General features: G+C 43.9%; 2 protein-coding genes across 5 annotated transcripts; one reads left to right on the top strand and one right to left on the bottom strand.

Moving 5' to 3' along the window:
- The first annotated feature begins 4,318 nt into the window (after positions 1-4,318).
- Positions 4,319-7,441, top strand: LOC127020400 (nicotinamide riboside kinase 2-like). Its single transcript, XM_050902925.1, has 8 exons — positions 4,319-4,589; positions 4,815-4,905; positions 5,380-5,425; positions 5,565-5,751; positions 5,994-6,065; positions 6,742-6,848; positions 7,070-7,161; positions 7,270-7,441. Exons 1-8 carry the CDS (start codon positions 4,564-4,566, stop codon positions 7,273-7,275), a joined length of 627 nt encoding a protein of 208 aa, XP_050758882.1. The 5' UTR covers positions 4,319-4,563; the 3' UTR covers positions 7,276-7,441.
- A 294-nt stretch (positions 7,442-7,735) lies between these two features.
- On the bottom strand, positions 7,736-20,640 carry SQOR (sulfide quinone oxidoreductase). 4 transcript variants are annotated; one of them, XM_050902921.1, is made up of 10 exons: positions 20,518-20,640; positions 15,360-15,611; positions 14,848-15,018; positions 14,281-14,334; positions 12,427-12,621; positions 11,254-11,463; positions 10,579-10,762; positions 9,594-9,661; positions 8,604-8,782; positions 7,736-8,212 (listed from the first exon to the last, which is right to left on the bottom strand). In XM_050902921.1, the coding sequence occupies exons 2-10, from the start codon at positions 15,591-15,593 to the stop codon at positions 8,155-8,157; spliced, it is 1,353 nt and encodes a 450-aa protein (XP_050758878.1). In that variant the 5' UTR covers positions 15,594-15,611; positions 20,518-20,640; the 3' UTR covers positions 7,736-8,154. The 4 variants fall into 4 exon arrangements, with proteins under 4 accessions (XP_050758878.1, XP_050758880.1, XP_050758879.1 ...); XM_050902923.1 differs by lacking the exon at positions 20,518-20,640 and adding an exon at positions 19,860-19,922; XM_050902922.1 differs by lacking the exon at positions 20,518-20,640 and adding an exon at positions 17,286-18,235.
- Positions 20,641-23,233: the final 2,593 nt, after the last annotated feature.

The following is a 23,233-nucleotide window of genomic DNA, read 5'->3' as shown; positions in this document are numbered from 1 at the left end:
AATCTTCCTGAACCTCCACTGAAGTCTTCACAACCAAACAGCATAAGCTTCTCCCTTCACAGGCATTTCTTATGTAGTCCCATAATTATGTAATTAGCACATCTACTTCTTTCACCTTTGTGGTTTTCTTACACTTCACCACGTCTCACACTTCAAGCAGATTTTTTAAATTTATGCCATTTATCTTTCAAAGCGTTTGTTATGCTTGCCTCTTAGCTTTAGGTGGCCTATATGATACATTATTGCAGAATGTGTCATATATTATTCAAATTTCTCCTGGGTGGTTTTAATACAACTCATTATCTGGCTCAGTTATCATTTTTCACCTCACTTCATCCTCTCACAACGGTCTTTATCACCACTGATGCCTTGTTTGGGTGCAGCAAAGAAGGGACAGTGGCCCACACAACCGTAAGAACACGCAGAAGCTGAAGCTTTTGCCTATACTTCACATTAGTTGCAGATTTTTTGCATTTATTTCATGTTAAGGAGACTGTATCGAAGCTAAGATTTTCTTAAAAATCATAAAGTGTGTCACTGTACACTAGTAACCTATTTTGAAAGCAGACTGAGACAAGCGTCAAATTAGATAGAAAAACGTCCCTATCCCAAAATAACGGTTGAACGCCTACTCTCCTCCGGCCATAGCCCCCCAGCGTTTGGCCATCTACCTCTGCGGGGCTCCGCGCGTACCCGGGTGTTACCTGCTGCTCCCAGGGAGTCCTGACGGGATGGCACGTCCTCATTCAAGCGCTGGCACACAGCCAGCTCCTGTCTTGGCAACTCCAGCACGTTTACAGTTCATATTCCTGGGTTATAATTAATCCTGATTGCTAAGCAAGAATGCTTCACTGTGGTCCCATACCCTGCGACGGTTCCTTCGCTCCGTAAGGTGCTGCAGAAGTCTGTTGTGGACTTCACCCTTACCTACAGGTGTCAGAAAAGCAGAACAGAAACCAAAGACAGCGCCCTAGTTTGGTGTCAGATTTGTGCAGCCGTGCAGTTGTCTCAGTACTATCCACACAGCCTGTGGCTCACTTCCACCCCTGCGGCAGCTCTGCAGGTGTCCTCCTGGCACACAGCAGCGCTGGACATCTTCCTGTTGTGTTTTACAACAGAACTCTTCTTTTCCTCTGCATGAGTCAGAGTATCATCCTCCAGGACAGGAATGTCTGCGCTGGGGCATGGGACACCACCTTCCTCCCAGAGACTCAAGGTTTCCACACTAACTGGAAGAACTTTAAAAACATCTTAATGTCTTCAGGCTCGCCCAGGACTAATAAAAGCCAAGAAGAATCCCCAAACGGAGGAGAAAACAACATTTTGTCACTGTTGGCACACAGACCAGAACTGGACAATATCCTGTTGTTCTTTCTCTCTATTTTTCACCATAGCAGCAGTATCATCGAGGAGAGAGAGACAAAGGGCCAGGGAAATGGCTAGCACACGCAGACACAGATGTTGAATGCGATGGGCAGGATGCACAGCCGTTCTGGAGTCCGTAGCCTTAAAGCGCCTGAGAGCTTTATGAATGTTTAGATATACTTTACTGAGCACAACATTCAATTTGTTCAACCATTGCTGTGTATTAAAAAGGAATCAAAATATTGTTTTACTTACAAAATATCAATTCTATATGAAGTGGAAAATGTTTTCCTGAATCAAAACAAAAGAATTCTCCCTTTCTATAGACATGAGAGATGCACGGTAATCTTCATAAATAACATCCACTAAACATATCTATTCTTCACGACTGGCCTTTAGACTCAAGGTCTGATCATGACAAATCCTTAACTCTGAGCTATTAGTGAAAGACAATGAGTGTAAAGTTAGTGTATATTATCACACATCAGACGCAGGCTACCATCACCCTGCCCCAACTGAGTTGTTAAATTGTGGTAACTTCTGAGTCCAGTTATTGTCATTTTCATTCCAGCTCTGTCAGTACTGAATTGAGGTGAGAGAAGCATATTTCAGCCTAATTGCCTTTCTAAAAATTGCTGTGCTTCTAATTTGTTCATTATCCTTACTTTGCTCATTTGATATTTACATCATGTTAAAATACTGAAACAGTTGTATGTTTACACATTTGAATGGCAAGGTATGGTAAAAAACAGTGGAACTTGTATCTCTAGATCAAAAATGAGTTTTGAGCACAAAACTTGAGGAGTGTATCTTGCTTCGTGAAAGGTAAAGAGTAAAAAAAAAAAACATTACCAAGACTTTGGAGGAACCTTGGAGCCAAACAGCTGAAATCATGCTGTAGAGTGAGCTCAACTGCTTGGAAATAGCATCCTGATTTTATTAATATATGTACAGATTACAAATTTAGTTTGAGATGTAGTCCTCAAACTACATAATAACACTGTTATGTAGTCTGACTATATATTGGCCTTCTGCTATCCTGAACCTTCATAGAAAGCTGAGAATAGGGTTTTAACTGAGACCTCCATTAATCTAGATGTGCTGGTATTGTTAATCTAAGGAATTTGGGTGTAGTCTCTGAGATTTGAAGCTTCTCCATTTAAAAGCTAAGTAGACACACACATTAAAAAAAAACAAAACAAAACAAAAACCCCCAGATCCTCTATTGCAAAATGGAAATGAGCCTAGTCACAAAATGAAAAAAAAAAGCATTTTTAACTAACTGTCTGTCCCCCCTCAAAAAAGGAGAAAAGCCAAGAGACCAAATTATGTGTTCTGTTTGGAAGTTAAAAATAACTGCTAGAGAAATCAACTGAGATTTGCCTGGAGTCTTACCAGAAGAAAATTAGTAAAAATCACAAAAAGATGAGAAGCAAGCCGAATGGTTGGCAACACACCAGCCACTGGTGTTGTAAACATGTTGAACTGAGTTACTAGCTTGTAAATTATGGAATTTAATGTTACCAAAAATAAACTCAGATTAAACAAATTTAAAAAAAAAGGCTGTGACCATATGTTTTATTTCTTCATAGAAGGGAAAAAGCCTTAACAATAAGAGGTAAACTCCCTCAGGTGCAGCAGTTTCCACTCCTGCAGTTTTCTGTGGTTTGGAGGAGTCCAAGCACTGGCAGCCCGCAGCTGAGGGACAAACACAACCGCCAAGGAAAGGTGACTGCTCCTCCAGCTAAAGGAGCCAGGAACTGCCCTTGTTTTGAGACCTGGGGATTAGGGATTACAGGAGACAAACCCTCCATGCTAAGTTTCCCAGTCAAATTTCTACATGCCTATTAAAACTCCCTAATTTCATGGCCTCAAGGACAGATTTTGACCTTGAGCGCAGAAGATGCTTGCACAACTGCTGGCGCATTTTACTCTGGAGAACTGCAGGGGTCACCCTGCCCCAGAGCAAACCACATCGCTCGCAGGATTCCCTCGAGACTTCTCCCACTCTGAGGAGCCCTGCCTTACCGAGCCACGCCACAGGGGAGGCGATGCCCGGATGGCCTGTCCCGGTGTGCCCTTCCCCGCTCTGCCGTGCCCCTTCGGGCAGCCGCAGGCCGCAGCACGACGGCGGCGTTTGGCGGGCCGCTCCCGCCAGCGGGGCGAGGCGCTGGGGCCGAACGCAACTCCTCACTACTGAAAACCGGGCCGGTACCTGGAGCGGGGTGCTAAGAGCCCCGAGGCCTTTCGGATGGGGGCATTAACGGCTCCGTAAGGTGAACAACCGCCTCAGCCTAAGCAGGCTAAGAGCACAGCCCGGCGGAGGCCGCCCGCCGCCAAGCGCCGCACCCCGCCCCAAGCGGTTCCTACCGCCGGAGCCGCTGTAACGGCCCCTGGGCGGGGGCGCGGAGGGCAGCGCAGCCTGAGGAGGAGCAGGCAGCAGAACCGGCACCTGCTCCGCTCTCCTCAGGGCGCGGAGCTCGGCCTCGCCCTCCTCAGGCGCGCCCCCGCTCAGCGGCCCTTCTCTACTACCGCGAAGGAACCAAGCGGCACCGAGCCGGGCACCGAGCCGCCCGCCAAGCCCCCCGGCGGAGCTGCCACTGGCGGCGGTGCCGAGCGCCCGGAGCCTCCCGCGGCACCCAGCCTCCCAGGGCCCGAGGAGCCGGCGCGGGCACCGGCGCGGTGCACCCACACCGCGCTGCCGTCACCACCCCGCCCCCCGGCGCGCGACGCTCCTGCCATTGGCGCAGCTGCCCGCCCCCAGCGCGGCGGCCGCGCTGTAACCCTATCGGGCGTGAGTGAACGCGTCCTAGCCAATAGCCGCGAGGCGTCCGCGCTGCGCGCTCTCCATTGGCTGCGGCGGCGGTAGCAACTGCCCAATGGGCGCGCGGGAGCGTGAGGGGAAGCCCTATGCAGCGGGTGCCGTCCTCCCTTTGCGGAGCGCTCTGGTGCGGCGCGGACCAGCTCTGCTGCTGCTCCCTCCTCCTCCGACCATGGCGTTGCCCGGCAGTTGACGTTGGGTTTCTCCCCTTTCTACCTTCTCCTCTTTCTCCAGCCCCTTTCTTCCCCCCTTCCCCGGGTCCCGGCTCAGGCACGTAGGCGGCCGGTACCGGAGACACCGGGTCTCCCCCTTCCCCCTCCCCCCCGCCCCTCAGGAACAGGCCGCAGGAGTCGGGCCGGGCGGCTGCCGGACGCGCCATGAACATCATCATCGGCATCGGCGGGTGAGCGCCGCGGGGCGGGCCGGGCCGGGGGCGAAGCGGCTCGGGGGAGGGGGCGCCCGCCGGGGTGCTGGGCCCGGCCGAGGCGCGGCCCGGGCACGCATCCCTCCGCCCACCCGGCCTTCCTCGTGCTGCTGCCGCAGTGGCGCGGAGGGTGGGGGGGGCAGACGGCACCGCGCGCGCACGTGGCCCGCGGCGCTTCCCGACGGCTGGGCGCTCTCGCCGCAGGGTCACCAACGGAGGCAAGACCACCCTCACCCGCAAGCTGATGCAGGCCCTGCCCAACTGCAGCGTGGTGCACCAGGATGACTTCTTCAAGGTGAGGCGGGCGCCTGCCGGCCCAGCCGCCCTCTGTCGGCCGGGGGAAGGCGAGGGGTGACCCCCGCGTGCTTCCGCCCTCTCTTCTTGGCGCCCTGCCTGCCGCCTGCGCCGCCCTGCCCGCTCTTCCCAGCTCCCGCAGGTTCCCCATGCCGTCTGCGGCGGCTCCTCTGCAGTGTTCAGCTGGGTTGGCTCTGCGGCTGGTGGATAAGCCTGCGCTGTAGTATGTCCCCATGACTTTCCATTTTCTTGGAGCGCTACACGGTGTGCTTGTGTTGGGGGATGATAGAGGAGCAGGCGACTTTATCTTAGCCTCGTTACTACTGCTTTTTATCTGCATGCAAAGAAACCTGGTGGAGGGTTAAGATTCCTCTTTGTAGCTTCAGGCTTCAGATCTTGAATCTTGCTTTGAAATGGGTATCAAGCTTCCCAGTAGCTGTGCTGACCAAGCAGTTTTTTCTTATCACTGTTTCAGCCCCAAGATGAAATAGAAGTTGAAGATGGGTTTAAACAGTATGATGGTAAGGCTTTGCTACAGTGTTATCAAAGTGTAACTCAAACTTGAATTATTTTGATCTTTTATGTGCACTTTTTTGTACTGACTCTATTACTAGATGATACTTAATTACTGCTTAATGATAGTTGTCTGTTTTGTCTTAGTGATTAGTGCATTAGATATGGAAGCTATGATGAGTACCATAAATGCTTGGATAAAAAATCCAGTCAAGTTTGAACGTTCTCATGGGATCAACAACACGCTGGATGCCCAGATCTTACAAGATAAGGAGGGAGAAGATGAAACAATCCACATTCTTATTGTTGAAGGCTTCCTACTTTACACCTACAGGTAATCAAGTGTGACTTCATGTATTTTGATTTTTACATGATTTTGTATGACAGGCAAACCTCCAAGGGAATAAAAAGACCTGTTCTAAACCAAGAGTTAGCAGCTAGTATTGACTACTGGTGAGTTTAGGTGTCACAAGTCTGAAGATAGCTCTAGATACAGGAAATAGATCTAGTTTTACCTTTCCATTTCTTGCTACTAATCAAACAGTCTAGCTGTAACCAAACATGTATCTTTTTCAGGCCACTGATTGATGTATTCCACCATCGATACTTTCTTTCCATTCCATATGAAGAGTGTAAAAGAAGGAGGAGGTAAGTTTGTTTTTCCAAGTTCCCTTGCTAGCCCAATAACATCTTACTCCGTTGAAGACTTTGTTTCTCTAAAGCTTTTAGATAAGAAAGGATAAACACTAATGTACCTGTTGTGTTAGAAGACTGTAGCTTCCTTCACCAAACCAACCCAAAAGCTTCCTACCAAACTATTGTGTGTGTAAGACCAATGCTCAGTTGCAGCACAGATCTTTCAATAGGCTTTCCCCCCTTCTGGTTTTCCAATGATATGGTTCCCAGGTGTTGAACTACCCTGGGGTTTTATATTTGGCTGTATTGTTGTACTTATACGCTGTTCTCAATGCAAATGGAACATGTTAAACTTGAAAAAGTTATGTTTCGGAGGAATAAGCAGAGAGCTATTTTACCCAAGTTCTGCTAAAGCTTTAAGAGGAGGCTATTCATCAATGTTAAGATCAGTCTGTCTTAGGGATCCTTTTTGCATCTTGAACACTTTGGACCCGCGCATCAAATTCCAACTTTTTTGGGCAATCTTTATGCTTGCATATGCTATGCTAAATACTGACCTTTGATAAGCTCAGAAACTGCATTGGAGGCAACGGGCTCAGGCTAGTGTGTAGAGAAACTGAATTAACTATCTGTCATTTCCCTAAACTGTAATTAGGTGACTCTTGAATAACAATGTCTTAATTTATAGTTCAAGGAATTACACTGTACCAGATCCACCTGGATTGTTTGATGGCCACGTCTGGCCTATGTATGTAAAGCACAGGAAGATAATGGAAGATCTTGGAGTTGATGTGGGTAAGTCTTTAATGACAAAAGCACTTCTGAAAGATTTCTTTGTGAGAGCGTGCTTTCCAAACCTGGGATATACATACTGGTTAAGTGCAGGAGAGGAGTTGAAGCAGGTGGATGGGAGTATATTTCTCTGATACCAGTCAAGTGCATGCTCTTTAAATTGGGATCTGGCAGGCTTACAGAAACATTCAGTTATAGCTCTCATTTTACTTTCTTACTTTAAGTGCACTTGAATGGAACAAAATCAAAGGAGGAGCTGTTTAATGATGTGTACGGACAGATCCAGAATAAGATTGAAGAATTACTTAACATGCAGGTACATGTTCATGCTTATAATTGGAACTCAAAGGCAACCCTTTTAAAGGCTATGTTGAAAAAGCAGGAAGCTATAACTTGAAATATGTTCCTGTATATCTTTGTTTAGAAATAAGTGGCTGATGATGATTCTTGTGAGTGAAGATGATTCCTGTTTGCTCTGCGCTGTCTGCCTGACTGCCACTAAAGTTCCAGCTTCTGTGAAGACTCTCAACTCTTAAATTTGACTTTGTTCATATGGTCATGATTAAAAAGCACTTCCCCCTTGTTTGTCATCTTAATTTGTGCTTCAGCCTAGTATGTGGCCTCAGATGATCTTGGTCTTCTCCCAATCTCCAGTCTATCGGGAATTCTTTTCACTATGCTCTTAACCTGTGAGAGTAAAACATTATAGCAGAACTGATGTGAAGTGGCAGAACTATCCTAGGAGAGTGCGTATGTATATATATACACATACTGCTTTCCTTTCAATAACCTGCATGAATTTCTATAATCAATCTAATGAGGCAGCAAGTATGCTTCTTGATGAAGAAATGAGGATTGATTTTAGTCTTCAAAAATGAGAGAACACTAGGAGGTTTTCAGGCCATTTTACTAGCATTGAATTATACTGTTAAATTCAGTGCATGCATTGATCTCAGATGCAGACAATTCCGTTCAGAGTCAGGGAGAAAATTTTACATGTACAACAGCTTTAAAAATTATTGATTGTTCTAGAAGATTTCAGTAGTTCTGTAGCTTAATGCAAGTTCAAACTCCTGTGTATGTACAGAAGTAGTTTAACGCCTTGGTTTACATAGAAGAGCAGTGAAAGAACATATCAAGGCTTAATCCCTAGTAGGAGGAAAAGTGAATTTAGGACAAAAGCTTGATTTTAAAAAAAAAAAAAAAAAATCAGTCTACTAGGTGGTCCAGGAGGGAAGATATGTATTGATTCATTGTGAGACCAGTCCTTTTTCTTCAAAAGTGTTTGACCAACACTGAGAACAAGCAGTTACTTCAAGCCCAGATGCATTAGCTTCCTGACAGGAGCTGGTCCTCCCCAGTATCCCCTAGAAACAGACAAAGTTGTTTCATCAAGTTTCATGTATGTATTATCAAAGCAGGGTTTGGGGGGAGTGTTTTTGTTTTACTCCGTAAGACACCATACTTGCTAATAGATGAGCATTAGGGGTTTGTTTTGGAGAATCATCTTTGCTTCAGTGAGGTTTTCAATTGGGCAAGGGCTGCCCTTCTGTGCAATTCAACCCTATTCTGCTTGAACAAACCCCTGTTAATAGCAAAGTGCCCAGAATCCTCAGAAAGTCAAGGTCTTAGTCATGACAAAGGATGCACTTCATTTGCTTCTATTCTACTAAGGAACTAAGCCAGAACAGGTATCTGTACCTGGCTTTTTTCTGAATGGTCACAGCAGCTCTGCCTGCTCAGAATTGAAATACTTACTTAAGTAGTGCGTTCCAATAGAGAAAAGGCATCATATCAGCTTTCATATGGTACATGGTTACTCTCTCCTTACTCTGGTCAATGGGAAAGGTCTCCAAAGGCTGAGCATTGTAGTCAAATTCTGCTAGAATCACCTTGTTGTAGCCTGTTACTAGTGGGCAGGAAGTATATCCATCATACTGCAATGAAGAATACCCCCTTCTCATTAATCTGAGTAAAGTCTAAATGCTGAGGTATTACAAGCCATACTGTTAACATTCATATTTCAAAATAAGTTACTAGGTGGTTTCTGCATTTATAGCGTTAATACCAGTGAGTTTGGAAGGCTGCTAAGCCAATTATGGTTTAATAACCATAGGTGACCAGTAGATCAGGATGAGAGCTGGTGCTAGCTTTAACAGACAGTATATAAATGGGATCTTGAATCTAGTTGTAAGATCTTCCAGAGGATCGCAGGAGTATGGATGATGATACTCAGGTTAGTACCTCAAGGAATATTAATTCAGAAGTCATATGTAAAATGAAAGCCAAGTCTCAAAGAGAAATTTGAACATAGTTATAGGCTTAACATCTTCTGTAGTACAAACCCCTCAATTTAACTCCTTAAAAGATCATGTTCTGTATAGGGGAGGCAAGTTTGACATCGTACAGTTACGTCAAGTTTGCAAGGATTTTCCTGGAGTAGGGATTGTACTAGTCAATAGTTTTACTCTAAGTCAGTCACCTGCATTGGCGAAGAACCCAGACTAATCAGCTTTTCAACTTCTTACAACTCAGAAGTCAAGGAATTAAATAGATATTTTTAACAGCAGCATCAAGAATACTAATTGTGCAACTAAATTACTATTATGACATGCAGCACCCCAACTGCTGATGCAAAGCCATTCCTGCTTTCCGGTTCACATGGTTTAGCTGCTTGCAAGACTTCCTGCATAATGAATGGAGAAAACATTCAAGATAACTTCTCCCTAAGACAAGATCTGTAGGTACCTTTTTAGTTGGCAACTGGTTCTTCATTACCAAGGAAATAGTTTTATCAAGCACTCCAGACTGGGCAGCTACATAAGAAAGAAGGAAAAAAAAAGTGTATTAAGACTTTGTTTCAGGCAGCAATTATTGTCATTACTAGAGCAAACACTATTAGCTGGGCATTTTGTTGGACAATTCAGCTGTAATTGAACTTGTATGTCAAATCAGTTTGGGAATTTACAGTCCCAGATAAGAAAAAAAAAAAAACCAAAACCCAATAGTATTTGGACCAATGCTTTGGCCTCACTGTTTGCAACATGCTAAATGAAACTTGAGCTGTTTGTTTTTAACCTATGCCCATTCTCCTATGCTACGTTATACTTGTTCAGTCTTCCCAAACACTAAGATTCTGATACACTCAAGTTTTGTTTGAGTGCTGTACGGGAAGTATTCTAGACCCATTTGCTGGAATAGTTGACTGTACCATTCTTCATGTTACACCAATAACATACTACACAGCCTTTCTTTTTTTCCACACCAATAACATACTATAGAGCCTTCCTTTTTTTCCACCTTATTTACATTTTTTTTTAGTTGTGAGACCATATGCCTAAAGTGTTTTTATATTGGACCCTGTGCGTACAAATACAGAACATGTGATTCTTCAATAGCGACTTATCAGTTAGCTGACACATATGCATGAGCTGCTGAGATAAAGCAGAAAGTTTTGTTACTGAATGATGACAGAATGCAAGAGTAGTACACTTATTTTATGCCACTCTGAACACAGAAAATAGCATTAGTTCATCTGTGAGGCATTTGGAACAAAAGAACTGGGGGTTAATGGCATCAGCATGGTCTGTAGCTAATTAGCTGGCCCAAGAGACTTACGTCTTTTTGAAAGCTGGAATTAATTGAAGTTGAGACCTCTGGAGTGAGTAACAAAAAGCTTACTGTCACTCCCACGCTTTTCGTTACATACACAAACACACACATGCAACTTTACCTACAGCTGCAGCAGTTTTTGATGTTGGAAGGTTGGTGCAGTCTCCAATACCAAATACATTAGGATACTTTTTGTGTTGTAGAGTTTCTTTATCTACATCCACCCAGCCAATTTCATCCGAAACAGGACTGTTGATGAGTACCTCAGGTGGCCCCATTGGGGGTGTGACATGAAGCATTTCATACTAGACAGAAAGAAAAGGCACTCAACGGCTAGTTTGTCAGAGCGTATCATACCTGTGTTGACATAAGGCAATAAGAGCAGTGTGGAGAGGGGTTTTCTTGGTTGGTTGGTTTTTTTGAAAACACGCAAGTATATAGAATGAGAATTTGCTCTCAAATTTGAAGTGCATCCTTTTATTAACATGAACTGTATCAGGCAACTCCATTTAGACTGGCATAACAGCAATTTGCCTTCCTCCATATACATCTGAGACATTCCCAGGTTATACTAACAAGGCATACAGGACGCCAGCCATGGCTTATGAAATATTTTTTTCTTCTCTCCACCTTAGCTTCAAACTTTTAAATCTTCTGCTAAAGTTAGAGGTGGTACTCTCAGGAGGTAACGGCAGTATACAACAAAGCATGCATTATGTTGTTGTATTGTGGCAGTTATGTTACAGCATACAAGGAAAAGAAATAGGACCAAACTAGAGGTCTGAAAGCTCCTGACCTGATGAACTTCAGTCACTCCGGGTTTGTCCAAGTTTTCAAACACAGCTTCCTGCTTGTCTGCTCGAACTTCTACAAGGTTGCGCCTATAGTTAACAGCAATATTCCTCTCCTTTATTATTTCAAGCAACGCATCAGCATACTTCTTAACTCCAAAAATGACACCAAGTGAAGTGTTGAACATTATGTTTGCTTTGGATCGTTTTCCTGTCTGCACAGAGAGATCAAGTTAGCCTTTTCTATTAAGAAACTGACAAGCTAGCAGAGACAAAAGAACATGCTCCACTACTGCAAAGCTGACAGAACTATTAATGCAGTTCAATTATTAATGAAGTAATGACATTAGAACTCTTGAGATACAGCTATTTCATACCGTGTTAGAAGCTAGACAAGATAATCTTTGCCCTTTCTGAGTGAGGTACTGAAGACACCTCCCACATGAATTGCTTGTGAGAAGAGGTGACTGCAATTCACTGAGGAACTGCTGTATGCAGGTTAAGCACTTGTAGCAGCTTAGCATTATATAGCTTTCTGAAACCTTCAGTTCTATGCATTATTCAGATGCTTGCCCAGTAGACAGCTCATGAAACTTAAACACATATGAAGCCTGACACTTCCACTTGAAGTTGTCTTTTGTTTCCACTAAGCTCACTTTAACAGCCTGGCTAAGACTCCTCCTGATGCCGAGACAGTGTGCCACAAGGAGCAAGCAAAGCCACTTTTCAGACTAGCAGAAAGACAAATGGCAACAGGTATTAAGTACTTAAAGTAACAAGAATTACTTAATTCCAGCCAGCCTTATTTTAGTGCACCACCTGAAGTTACAAATTAGGCTGAGAACAGTTGTATCTGTAGGTCACCATAAGCAGGGTAAGCCGTTCTTTCCTTATGGATTCTGAATTCTACAAGTTTCTCCAGTATTAAATATATGCTAAATACTTATGTACCATTTGGTGTCATTTATTACAGTACACATTTATTGTAATGTATACATTACATTAATTACACATACATTAATAATAGAAAAAGCAACTCAGTCACTTTAATTTAATAATCCTGAGTCACATTCCTCTTGTGTGGTTTTTATTTGTTTTAAAGATAATATGAACCCCTAAGAACAAGCCTTCCTTCCAACTGTGGGAACAAGCACTGGCAAAGAGAGTAAAATACTTACTTTCCTCCAGTAGGCCTCTGATAAATACATGATCTTCTGCGGAGCCCCTGCACACTTCACTGGAGTATTTGGAAAAGTGAAGATAGCATTTCCTTCCTTGAAATCTTGTAAAGCTTTCCATGTTTTCTCTACCGTATGAACTGAATAATTGGAACCTATTTTAGGGTGATGAAAACCCTCAGGCAAGCCTTTGATCTAAGAAAATGAAATTAAGGTTTAAAGTACAGATGGCAAAAATTTTGTCATCATCATCAAGTATTAAATGCAGACTTGAGAAACAGCTATTTAAGAAGCCTCTAGCAAAAAGAAAGCCCATACATACTTGCTAGTTGGCATTTTTGAAAATAAGCCTAGCAATCAAACAGATATTTCCTTTAGAATTTAGTAGATGATTTCGTAGATATAACATTTACTGAAATGACTCTGGTCTACATCTGTAGCATAAGTGTTCAGTGCAGACCCAGACCCAAGTTTTTGTAGACTAGTGCATGAAATTCAGAGTAAGAATATATGAAATCACTGCCACATCATCATAAGTAAAAATCATGTTTAAAAAAAAAAGGTGCTATGAAAATTTAAGCGCTGAATGAAACTTTTCAGTAGTCAGTTGCAGATACCTGTATTTCCTAGGGTTATTTTTTTTTTTAACTCAACTGTCTCCAATAATTATTTCCCTGCTACTCCTACTACGCCTGAGCATCTGCTTGTGAGAAGGGGAGTTGTTCCCATTTCAAAACAATGGATTGCAGAAATTCTGTGAGAAAATGGAGTCATGTTACACGCACTGCAATGTGTTTGGGACGTTACAGTCTACACCAGGAAGTACGCCATTGGTGAAGACAAATAAGAGAAACCATCGCTCTTTTTAAACTGGCCACTTTCGTTTTGAAACCATATAAATCTGTTACTATGAATTTTGTTCACTACAGAGTAATAGTGAATAACTGTATTACATGGCTTCTACTGCTGAATACTGAATTTAGTTTTATCAGATTGTACTGAAGAGAAACATACGAAGACTGAGAGGGTCACTGAACACAATGCAACTCCTCATTCCACTGACCTAATCACCAGAATTATCTGGTGTCACTACAGTTAACTAAGACTAGCTCTTGCGTTATGTATGCCTCAGGAGCTTTTCAAAGAGATACTCAAATATATTATCAGGTACTACACAAATACATTATCAGGTACTACATCATATTCAGGTCAGGTTAAAACCACAAATCGCTCAAACATCTTGCCTTTGTGTTTTCCTCCTCCTACATATCGCTATGGTCAGTCTTGTGCCATACAATGGTATTAACATTTTCCTCTGAGTGCCACTGTATAAAGTGTACAGGAAACCTAATAGATGGGAAGGGCCCCAGGGCCTATTTAAACACAAGTGTGGTAACTCAGGTGGTTCCTTTTGAAGTGCATCCTTTAAGAAAGGTGAGGGTGGGTCAAATTAATTCTGCAGGACAGATTTTACTGACTGCTGTGTGTTCCTCACTTCCGTTTACATTAGAGATGCTTCAGACTACAATTAGCATACCTTATCTCATTATTACAGACTGCCTTTAAGTTCTAGATTTAACTTGCTGCCCCATCTGCTGATATTGCCATAGAGATGCAACAAAGCTGTCTTAAAAGACCTTCCCAAGGGTAATTTGGGTTATTACATAGAGATCTGTGGAAGGAGTAAAGTCATTAGGCTGTCTTCTGGCTCTTTAATTTGTATTAGCGTTCAGTATCTTGCAGTAAAAAAAAAAAAAAAAAAAAGTGTACTGAAAAGCCATTTCCTTTAGTGAATCATAAAGGTATGTGATGCCATTAAAACTAGTAAAAACATGATTACTGTAAAACAAATACCTTTTCATAATGCAGACTAATCCCAAGGGCAATTATCAGATACTTGTAAGATATCTGTTGTGTAAGGAGGGGGAAAAAAAAAAAAAAGTATTTTAGACAAAAACCAAAACATTACCTCAAAGCAAATTTATCTGACAGCAACAGAGTCATAAGGGAAGGAGATATAGGGAGCATTAGTAACGTAAATATGAAGCTCTAAGAATAATTTATAGTTAAAATGCTAACTGCATTATGAGTTAAACACACAGCCTTTGCTATACACAAACCCAAGTATTTGGAGCAAAATATTCTACCTTTTATGTTCAGTTCACTATAAGCAGGGAAAAGACTTATGATAATGATATTTTAAGTTGGTGTTATTCTAACCTAGTTATCTACAACAATTTTTATTAGAAACAGCTTTTAGGATCAAGTACTTCTCATAAGATTAAGTGGAATTTCCTGGCCTCCTCAACGCTGGAGGAAGGTCTTGCTCAATAGGCAGCTCGAAGGGGATCTGCAGGAGGTGGACAACTCACGACAGAATAAAAGACTAACTTTTTTTTTTTTTTTTTTTTACATTATTACCTTGATATCATTCTCCAGCCAGACGCAGTTCTTATCTGGATCCAATGCTGTAACTCGAGATTTGATCCACTCAACACCTTTAGGCATTACGCTTCCTGTTGGACGTGCAGAAGTTGCCAGCTGCTTTGCACCACCACCAACCAGGGTCCACAGTGGCTGATAGTAATGGGTCTGAAAGACATGTTCAAATGGACGTTCAAGAACTGTTAAAAGGGACTTTAAGATGAAGGCACATCACTCCAAATAGGAAGCAATGTGTTCTTAACATTGTATTATTCTTAACAAAAGCAGCTGTATAAATAACCAAGAGGTTTGCATGACAAAGCTGGAGGGATGCATGCATCTCTATCATGGAGCAACAAACTTCATGCAAAGCCTTCTAAAGGATGGCTAGTTGGCTTCCTTTCCACAGTTAAAAACGTGGGGTTGGAGAGGGATGAGAATCAGACCAATCTGGTCACATACGTAAAACACTTATTCTTTTCAATGCTTTACAGCCGAGGAAAACTTACCTTACTTGGCTCAACAACAGCCACATTTTCTGCCCCCACTTTCCTCTTCATCCGAGCGCTCATGCTGATTCCACCAGTGCCTCCACCCAACACAAGTACTTCATAATAATCCTTGGCAGCACACCTGGCTGCTGTATGTAAGCCGAAGGAGCTCATCTTCTGCATTCCTGGTTTCAGCAGCCATACACCAGGACGGAGATGGGAACAGGAGGACACTACTCCAATTGCTGACATCTTTCAGTAAGTGGGAACCTAAAAGATAAGGAAAGGCACCAGTAACAATTACAGAAGGTAGAATTTGTATTTATTTATAGGCCTGGATGAGTCTTCAAGGCAAGAATTATAATACTAAACCTTTGCTGCAGCTAACCTGCTAATTTGCAAATGGATTGTAATCAATTTGGGGAAGGAGGGGAGAAAAAAAGAAAAAAGTCAATCATGGCCTCTGCCAGGAAATTGAGACTTCATACAAGCAAATGAATTCCAACAAAGGATAAGAACATTATCTGGTTATCGTGGCAGGAAAGTGTATCTGATTCTATAGCACAAGCAACGCATGTGCTGTAACTCCAGCTGTAATATTACAAACCTGAAGAGATGAGTGCTGCAAAAAGGAACAAGAATTTGCTAGCTGTTGTAGATCACTGAAATATTGAACAAGGTAGCTGTGTGAACCTACTGAGTGCCATTCCACTAACTGTAATGTGTCAGCCAAACACATAATTACATTTGTATTTTAATGTTAGGATGTACCAGCATACGCACACATCAGACGTACCCCTTCTCGCTGCCTCTCAGGGTGCGAGCCATTACGGTAAGCCTGCCAAGTTCTATGGTACTTTGAGCAAGGGCATGTGTATTAGTCTATTCTTGCAGGAGAAGCAGCGAGCCCTAAGCTTGATAGGAAAACAAAGTTCAATGAAACAAGAGTTTACATCTTCCTAGATCTGGGATCTTTGAGTACACCCAAAATACTCAGTTCTCTATCTGTGATCTCCTCTTAGCTTTTACATCAGCAAAGTAGCTGGAAGCGAAGGTCAGAAACCCAGACTTATCCTTGCTACAGCTGCACCTTGTCACCTGACAAGTGAAAGCCAGAACTCTGAAGCGTGATGTATCTTGACAAGTGTAGCACTGCATATGCAGTTGCATTATCTAGAAGACAGTCAAGGTTAACCCACGTTTCCCTCCCTCTGCTAGAGTGAACAAGAGCTTTTCGTGTTCTAAATCCATTGTTTGCACACACTGAATATCAGGTTTTAGCTTTTCAGTGATAAAACAGGTATAAACTCATTTTAATTCAGTTCCTTATGGCCACATTGCCAATAAATAATGAGTAAGCATTATAACCTGAAAAGCAACTTATGACAAGACTTTCCTGTGTTCTATACCTGCTCCCCCTTTGTTTAATTCCTTGAGTCATCAGGCAAGAACTCCAGCTTTTTCACTTAAAAAGGGGAGAACTCATTTATGGTACTTACAGACAGGAGTTTGAAAAGTAAACTAGAAACCTCAATATTTTAAAGAAAAATCTTCCAAGGTCAACTTCTAAAATTCTCCACTATGCTAGATGTAGTTAAGCAATTCATTCTGCTATCTTAACATCCCTTATCTCCGTGTACCCCAAATTCTTTATGAAGTCCCATTATTAACCCCTACAGTAAAATTAATTTGGGACAGAGAGTGAAAATGTCAGAGGTGTCCACTGTAAAACAATTTTAATCATTTTGTTTTACAGGAAGTTTCCAAGATGCAGACATATTCTCCCATCCCCCTCCCGATTCAAAATAAAAACCCCAACTCTAGAGTAAGTTAGTTTCACTTTAGAAGGCTGTTTATCATCTATCTAGCACAAGCAGTTATTTAAAGATGTGAACAGACTGCTCAAGCAAGGGAAGTTGTTCTAGCCCTAGAAATAAAAGTTACCTGATGGAGAATTGTCCTGCTTTCTCCAAGTCAGAGAGGGATGAATTGCGAAGAGTAAGTTTTGCAACTTCCGTTTGTGAGACAGTTTTAATAGGGACATCCTGTTTCCAGAAGCTCATGAATGCAGGGTTTTGCTTTGGGTTTTATTAAACACACAGAACAGGCACAGTGGCCTGCTGGTTGACAACACACAGCACGTCCGGACCAAGAGAACAAGACTTCATTTTTGTAATGCTAACTAAGGAATAATTATCCTCTCTGACCAAGTAGATTTTGAAGTAAGCATGCTTATAAACACACACAAGATGTGTCTTAACTAACAGCAGGCTAATTGATGAGAATGCAGTATTACGTTGCTCCTAAGTTGTTTCAGAGTATACAGAAAAAAGCAATCTGAAGTGTCATTTGTAGACAGGTGTTTTAAAAAGAACAGCAAAATCCTTCATATTAAACTCCCAAGTTAGCAGCTGTACGATTGAGTCAGTCAACAACACATCAACCCTCTACTTTGGACACTGGAGATAAAGGAACAGGGGAATTACAGAACAAAAATGAAAGTAAAGGGGAACATTCGTAATTAGCCCACTGAACTGAGCTGAAATTTTAAGCTTTTACAAGACCATTTTAACACACAGCACACTTATCCATCATTCTTTAAACTATGCACAACAAAACATGACAGTTGATATTAGCCTTATATAGCATGAAATCACATTCCTCATGAAGATCCGTATACAAGTCTTTGAGCACTGCCTAGAAAGGTAAAGCCTACAATACACTTCTCCGCCTTAGTGAGGGCTCCGCTTAGCCTGAGACAGTTCTGCTGTTTAAAACTAGTTCTGTCACCAGGAGACGTAAATCTGTTCTACGAATGCTTTCAAGACAGTGGTTTGTTACAGCATCGGCAGCTTGTGTAATGCTACTGCAGCACAACTCACCTAGCACCACATCAAAATCAGGGCAATGTGACTCACAATAAGTCCACAAAAAATGTTGTTTCTACCAGGAGAGCTAGCATTTCAAAGGTTTCCCCCCCCCCCTTTTAAAAAACAGACTTTTTTTTAAACAGACTTAGCTTGAAGATAGTCAGTGACTGTCACACCTCCATTCATAAATCTCTTTTACTGTAAGGCTATTTGTTTGCATGCTTTTAGAGTAAGTCTGTTTAATACTGAAGAAAATGCACTTTTAAAAAAAATCACAGTTAAGACTGACCAGGAGAGCTCAGTATTATTTAGCATTTGAATGCCATTAAGCAGGCTAAGGTAGTACAAACATAAAAATAGTGACTTTTCAGTTAAAAAAAAAAAAGGAAATAGAAAACACTGTTTTCCAGAGTTAGTGGCGTATATCCCTTTAAGAGATTGAGAAAACAAACCATAAGGAACTATCTTCATTAAGCTGTTCTTAAAAAACAAATGAATGTCATTTCTACTAGCATCACGGAGGAAATGAATTGGTTACCAACTTTTTTTTTAACTTTTCTTTAAAGAACAACCTTGCTGAAAAGAGGCTTATTAGGTAATGCATTACATTTTAATATTTTTGTGTATTTTAACCAATTCCAAGCTCTATCCAAGAAAATAGCATATTCAACAGAATAGGATAAGTGTTCCTCAGCCAGTTCTGTGCAGAACCCAAACCAGAGCAGCTAAAATCCACCTAACTGCATTCATTACACCTTTTGCTACACCCTACCATCCAGCCTATAAACAAGCTCAAAGTGTAAAAGTTATCTTTGGCTACAGTTCTCCATGTATTAATGTCCACAAGTAAATAAAATCAACCTCTATGCAATAAAGACATGGAAAACAAGTCAGAAATACAACGCTGGCAAATCACAAGAGAAGTGGTTAATTACAAGCACCAAAATTCAATCTCTTCTTGCATGCACTTACTAGGTCCACTAGCTGATCTAACATGGAAGGCACTTCGTCACAATTAATTTTGCCGTATTACCCATGTAGAGGAGGTATCACAGAACAGGTACGTCCTCAGACCCAAGAGACACATGCAGAATACTAAGTGTTACAAGCCATTCTCTTGTCAGGTCTATAAATTCATATCCAGTAAATACGCCTTGAGAGACACAGCTAGTGCCTAGAACAAACATTTAACTGAAGCATGACACTTCATGCAGAGACACTCAAGACAACTACAGTTTTTTCCTCTCCAGAGTATCTATCGTACGCTTAGCTCCCAAGACTGACTACTTCATCGAGCCAGTTTATGAACAATCTATTGCAGGGAGTTAGAACAAATTAAGTTAGAAAAGTCTTACTAGCAAGAGTAAAGATCATCACAACTATCCTCTAAACAGTTGGCCACATACTAACAGTTTAAATATTCCCCCATGCACAAATACTCAGCAGCTCCAGTCTGCTAGCGTGGCAGGCAGCAGATTTTCACCCCGTTGCAACGCCTGCATGCCTTACAGATCAAGCTCAGAATAGCGACTCCGAGCCAGCCACCCGGCGGGTCAACGCGCACAGGTCTTCCTGCCACCGCGGCTGTCGCCCGAGTCGGACGTCCCGAGGTATCAGGGGAAGCGAACACAGTCCTAGCAGGTGCTACCTTTCGGTAAATCCAGCTCCACACCCAAGCGAGGTACCGCAGAACACAGCGCCTGCTGCTACTGGGGACGCAACACTTCTGAGCAGCAAGGGCCGTGGGTGCCGCAAAGCCCCTGCTGCACCCCGCTTCTCGTCGCCCATCCCCGAGACCAGAGGTACCCGGTCCCGCAGGAAGCCCCAAAGCAGGGGTGCTTCTCCGGCCGCGCTCAGCGAGGCCGCCGCTGCCGGCGCAGAGCCCGAGGCCCGCAGGCTGCCCCGCCGGGGATGGCCTCCCGCCCGGGGCCAAGAGCCGCCGCCCTCTTCGGCCCGCCCGCCTCGGGCAGCCTCGGCCCCTCTCGCCAGGGCGAAGCCGGGACCTCCGTTCCCTCACACCACGGCCGGCCCCCTCTGCCCCTCGCCATGGCGAAGCCGGGACCTCCGCTCCCCCCCGGCAGGGCTGGGCCCCTCTCGCCAGGGCGAAGCCGGGACCTCCGCTCCCTCACGGCAGGGCCGGGCCCCTCTCGCCAGGGCGAACCCGGGACCTCCGCTCCCCCACGGCAGGGCTGGGCCCCTCGGCCCCGCTCGCCAGGGCGGGTCCCCGTCCTCCCCCCTCACGCCAGGGCGGGCGGGCCGCCCGGCCCCGAGCTGCGGCCCCCGCGGCGGCGGTGCCCCACACTTGCCTGCCTGGTGCGCCGACCGCTGAGCGCCGAGGGGAAAGGCGGGACAAGGACCGCGCCGCCGCCCCGTGGGCGATAAGCGCCGGGTCCTGTCAGCGGGAGTGGCGGGGCGGAGCTCGGCGGTGCCAGGTGCGGCCCGGCGGGCGGGCAAAGGCCGGGGTCCGGCCGGGAGGGCAGGCGGGCTCGGCCCGGCCCGGGCGGTGCGTGCGCAGCCGCCGGTGGTCGTGAAGCCTGTGGGGCGCTGCGCCTCCGCGAGGTGCCGCGGCAGCCGGGCTGCCAACTTTCAGTTAGATGCCTGATCTCACTTAAAGGTCCAAAACCCATCACCGTAGCTGCTAGCACTCAAAGGAAAGCTGAACAGATTTCAGCATCACAGCAGCTTTGCCCGCGGGTTTATGTTCATCTTTTTTTCCCTAAGTGACCTTCCATCTTCAAACCAATTGATCTTCCAGCTTGCCATCTCAAAAATCAGACTTAAGCCTGGAATCCCATCCCGTTAAAAAAAAAAAACCATGAAATACTAAGAAACAAAAGTAAGTCAAACTATTAGAGTCCTAAGCTGAAATCGGGGTGTAACTCACCTGGATGCATGGAGAAAGAGGATCCTTTCAGTTGAAGTACAAGCAGAGAGCAGGGCTGCCGTCTCTTGTTTCTATTCAGCTGACTGTGGCCCACTGTTGAGCCAAGCTTTAAAATGTTTGCCCTGAAAACTTTATAGGGCCTTTGATTTATGGCATAGTGACAGCGTGAAGTAATAACAGCTGTTAATCCCCTAAGTCGTGTTTGTCAAGCCAAAAAAAAGTCACACGAAAATTAGCACTCAGAGTAACGTACACAGACAAAATTACTTGTGCCAACTCATATGCATCAAGCAACCAACAGATCCAAACCATGTGTCAGGCCATTTACTTCTCAGGCTCAACCTTCCCCTCTTGGCACAAAGTTCCTGCACAGGTAAAACTGCTCAGCTGATACACAGCCAATTGTGGAAAGCTATAAAGAATGGGGGAAAGGTGTTGAGGAGTTAAATAGGAAGATACCACAAGGCTGTTCCACTGTCTGCACGCAATTGAGAAGCAGAAGGGAACAAGATATTCTGCAGGTGCCCACTTGAAAAATAGTACAGGTGTCAGTCCCTGGCACATCCAGGCACGCACATTGCAATCATATCCTGCGCTTCCAAACAAGAACAGTTTCTCTGTCCCAGCTCTGCAGTTGTCATTCGTTCAGCACAAGGGCACTGCTGCTCCTCGCAGCCAGCCAGTGGCAAACTGGCTAATACTCTTAGCTTGCTTGTGCCACTTCTCTTACACTTTGTGTTACTTTGAGCTTCTGTTTGTAGAAAAGAAGCTTCAGTTGCTTTTCTCAACTTATGGCTGAAGGCCAATAATCATGAAGTCAAGCCTGACAATTTACCTGTGTTCTCACAGACGTTCCCTGCCAGGTACAGAGGTTGTTGGAGATGAGGCCACAGCACTTAACAACTGAATTAGAACGACTCATTTTGCCTGCTTGTAAAAACCCACACTGTCATTCCCCGTCAGTGGCTGTTCTCACAAAAATACACAAAGTAAGTCCAAGAAGCAGGCTTAGCCAAAAGATATCATGAATTTTGACAGGATACAAGTTACCCTTTCAGAGGAACTTCTCGGTATTTGGTTCCATACATGTATGTGAGGTTTCTGTAATGTTTTCCACAGCTACGTAGAACCAGCTACACCGAGCTAAAATGTGTAAACATAATAAAAGTAAGAAAGCCCAAAGTCAAAAGGCCTCCAAAACAAACCATTTTTTTCCTGTTGCTTGCGTAAGACTTGGCACATCTAATACTAGTTCCACGGAAGATCTGCACAACATTATTCTACACAAAAGCACTGTCACATAAACAAACCCTCCCTCACAATTTTAGTCTAATGCCTTCCCTTTTCTCACTTCTGAGTGCATGTGAAAACATAACCCTAATACATGTGCTTCTGCACATTTTGAAACAAAGTTTAACTCCAATCCTAAATCTGGACCCCTGCCAAACCCTGCTCTAAACCCAGCTGCATATTCAGCTGGCATCAGCCTAGAAGTCCCACCTAGATCCACTTAGCACAGGTCACTCACTTCAGGCTAACCTAAACCAAAATCACGTCTGCTACAGTAGCTGTAACCTAGTGACCACTGATACTTCGATATCTGAACTTTTTAAGGTTACCTGTAAGCAGCAACCCTAAACCTTAATCTAGTGGTCCTTTTCTATAGACAGAAAAATAGCAAAATAATTTGAATAAAAAACCCAAAACACTTACTAGATCAATAATTAATAATAAATAAATGACCTCTGACAACAGGGCATTCCCATGTAGAGGCAAAGGCTCATTTTTCAAAGCTGCTGCACACATCCTCAGGGCCACTGGCACCCCAGGGTGGCTGCCGGAGCGATGGGTAACACTCCCTGCTCACCAGGCAACGTTCCTGGGAAGCCCGGAGCATGCACCTCCTGGCCTGTTAATTATACTGACCCCTCCACAGGACACCTACATGTCTGTCTAGGCTTAGACTGCGAGTTCTCCAGGATGGGGATTTTCTTCCATGGAAAATGCCTACCTGATAGTGAGCACAATCTCAAATGAATTCTAGTAACATTGGGTGATGTAGAAGAAAAGCAGCCATTTCCTCACATCACCTTTGATATTTTTTTCTTGGAGACCTTCTTCTTCTGGCATACCTCTAA

Source organism: Gymnogyps californianus, chromosome 11, assembly GCF_018139145.2.
Source record: "Gymnogyps californianus isolate 813 chromosome 11, ASM1813914v2, whole genome shotgun sequence".
NCBI lineage: Eukaryota > Metazoa > Chordata > Aves > Accipitriformes > Cathartidae > Gymnogyps > Gymnogyps californianus.
Note: the sequence above shows the minus strand (reverse complement) of the source record. Positions and strands in the feature narration are given on the sequence as shown.

Bases quoted from the DNA above. Each gene is read 5' to 3' on its own strand.
- LOC127020400 (XM_050902925.1), top strand. From the start codon at position 4,564: ATGAACATCATCATCGGCATCGGCGG. The intron at 4,906-5,379 runs GTGAGGCGGGCG...TCACTGTTTCAG, and splicing joins ACCAGGATGACTTCTTCAAG to CCCCAAGATGAAATAGAAGT. The intron at 6,066-6,741 runs GTAAGTTTGTTT...CTTAATTTATAG, and splicing joins GAGTGTAAAAGAAGGAGGAG to TTCAAGGAATTACACTGTAC.
- SQOR (XM_050902921.1), bottom strand. From the start codon at position 15,593: ATGTCAGCAATTGGAGTAGTGTCCTCCTGTTCCCATCTCCGTCCTGGT. The intron at 14,335-14,847 runs GTAATAATGTAA...CTTACACAACAG, and splicing joins GGCTGGAGAATGATATCAAG to ATATCTTACAAGTATCTGAT. The intron at 8,213-8,603 runs GTAAGTATTTCA...GTCTGTTTCTAG, and splicing joins TATTGGAACGCACTACTTAA to GGGATACTGGGGAGGACCAG.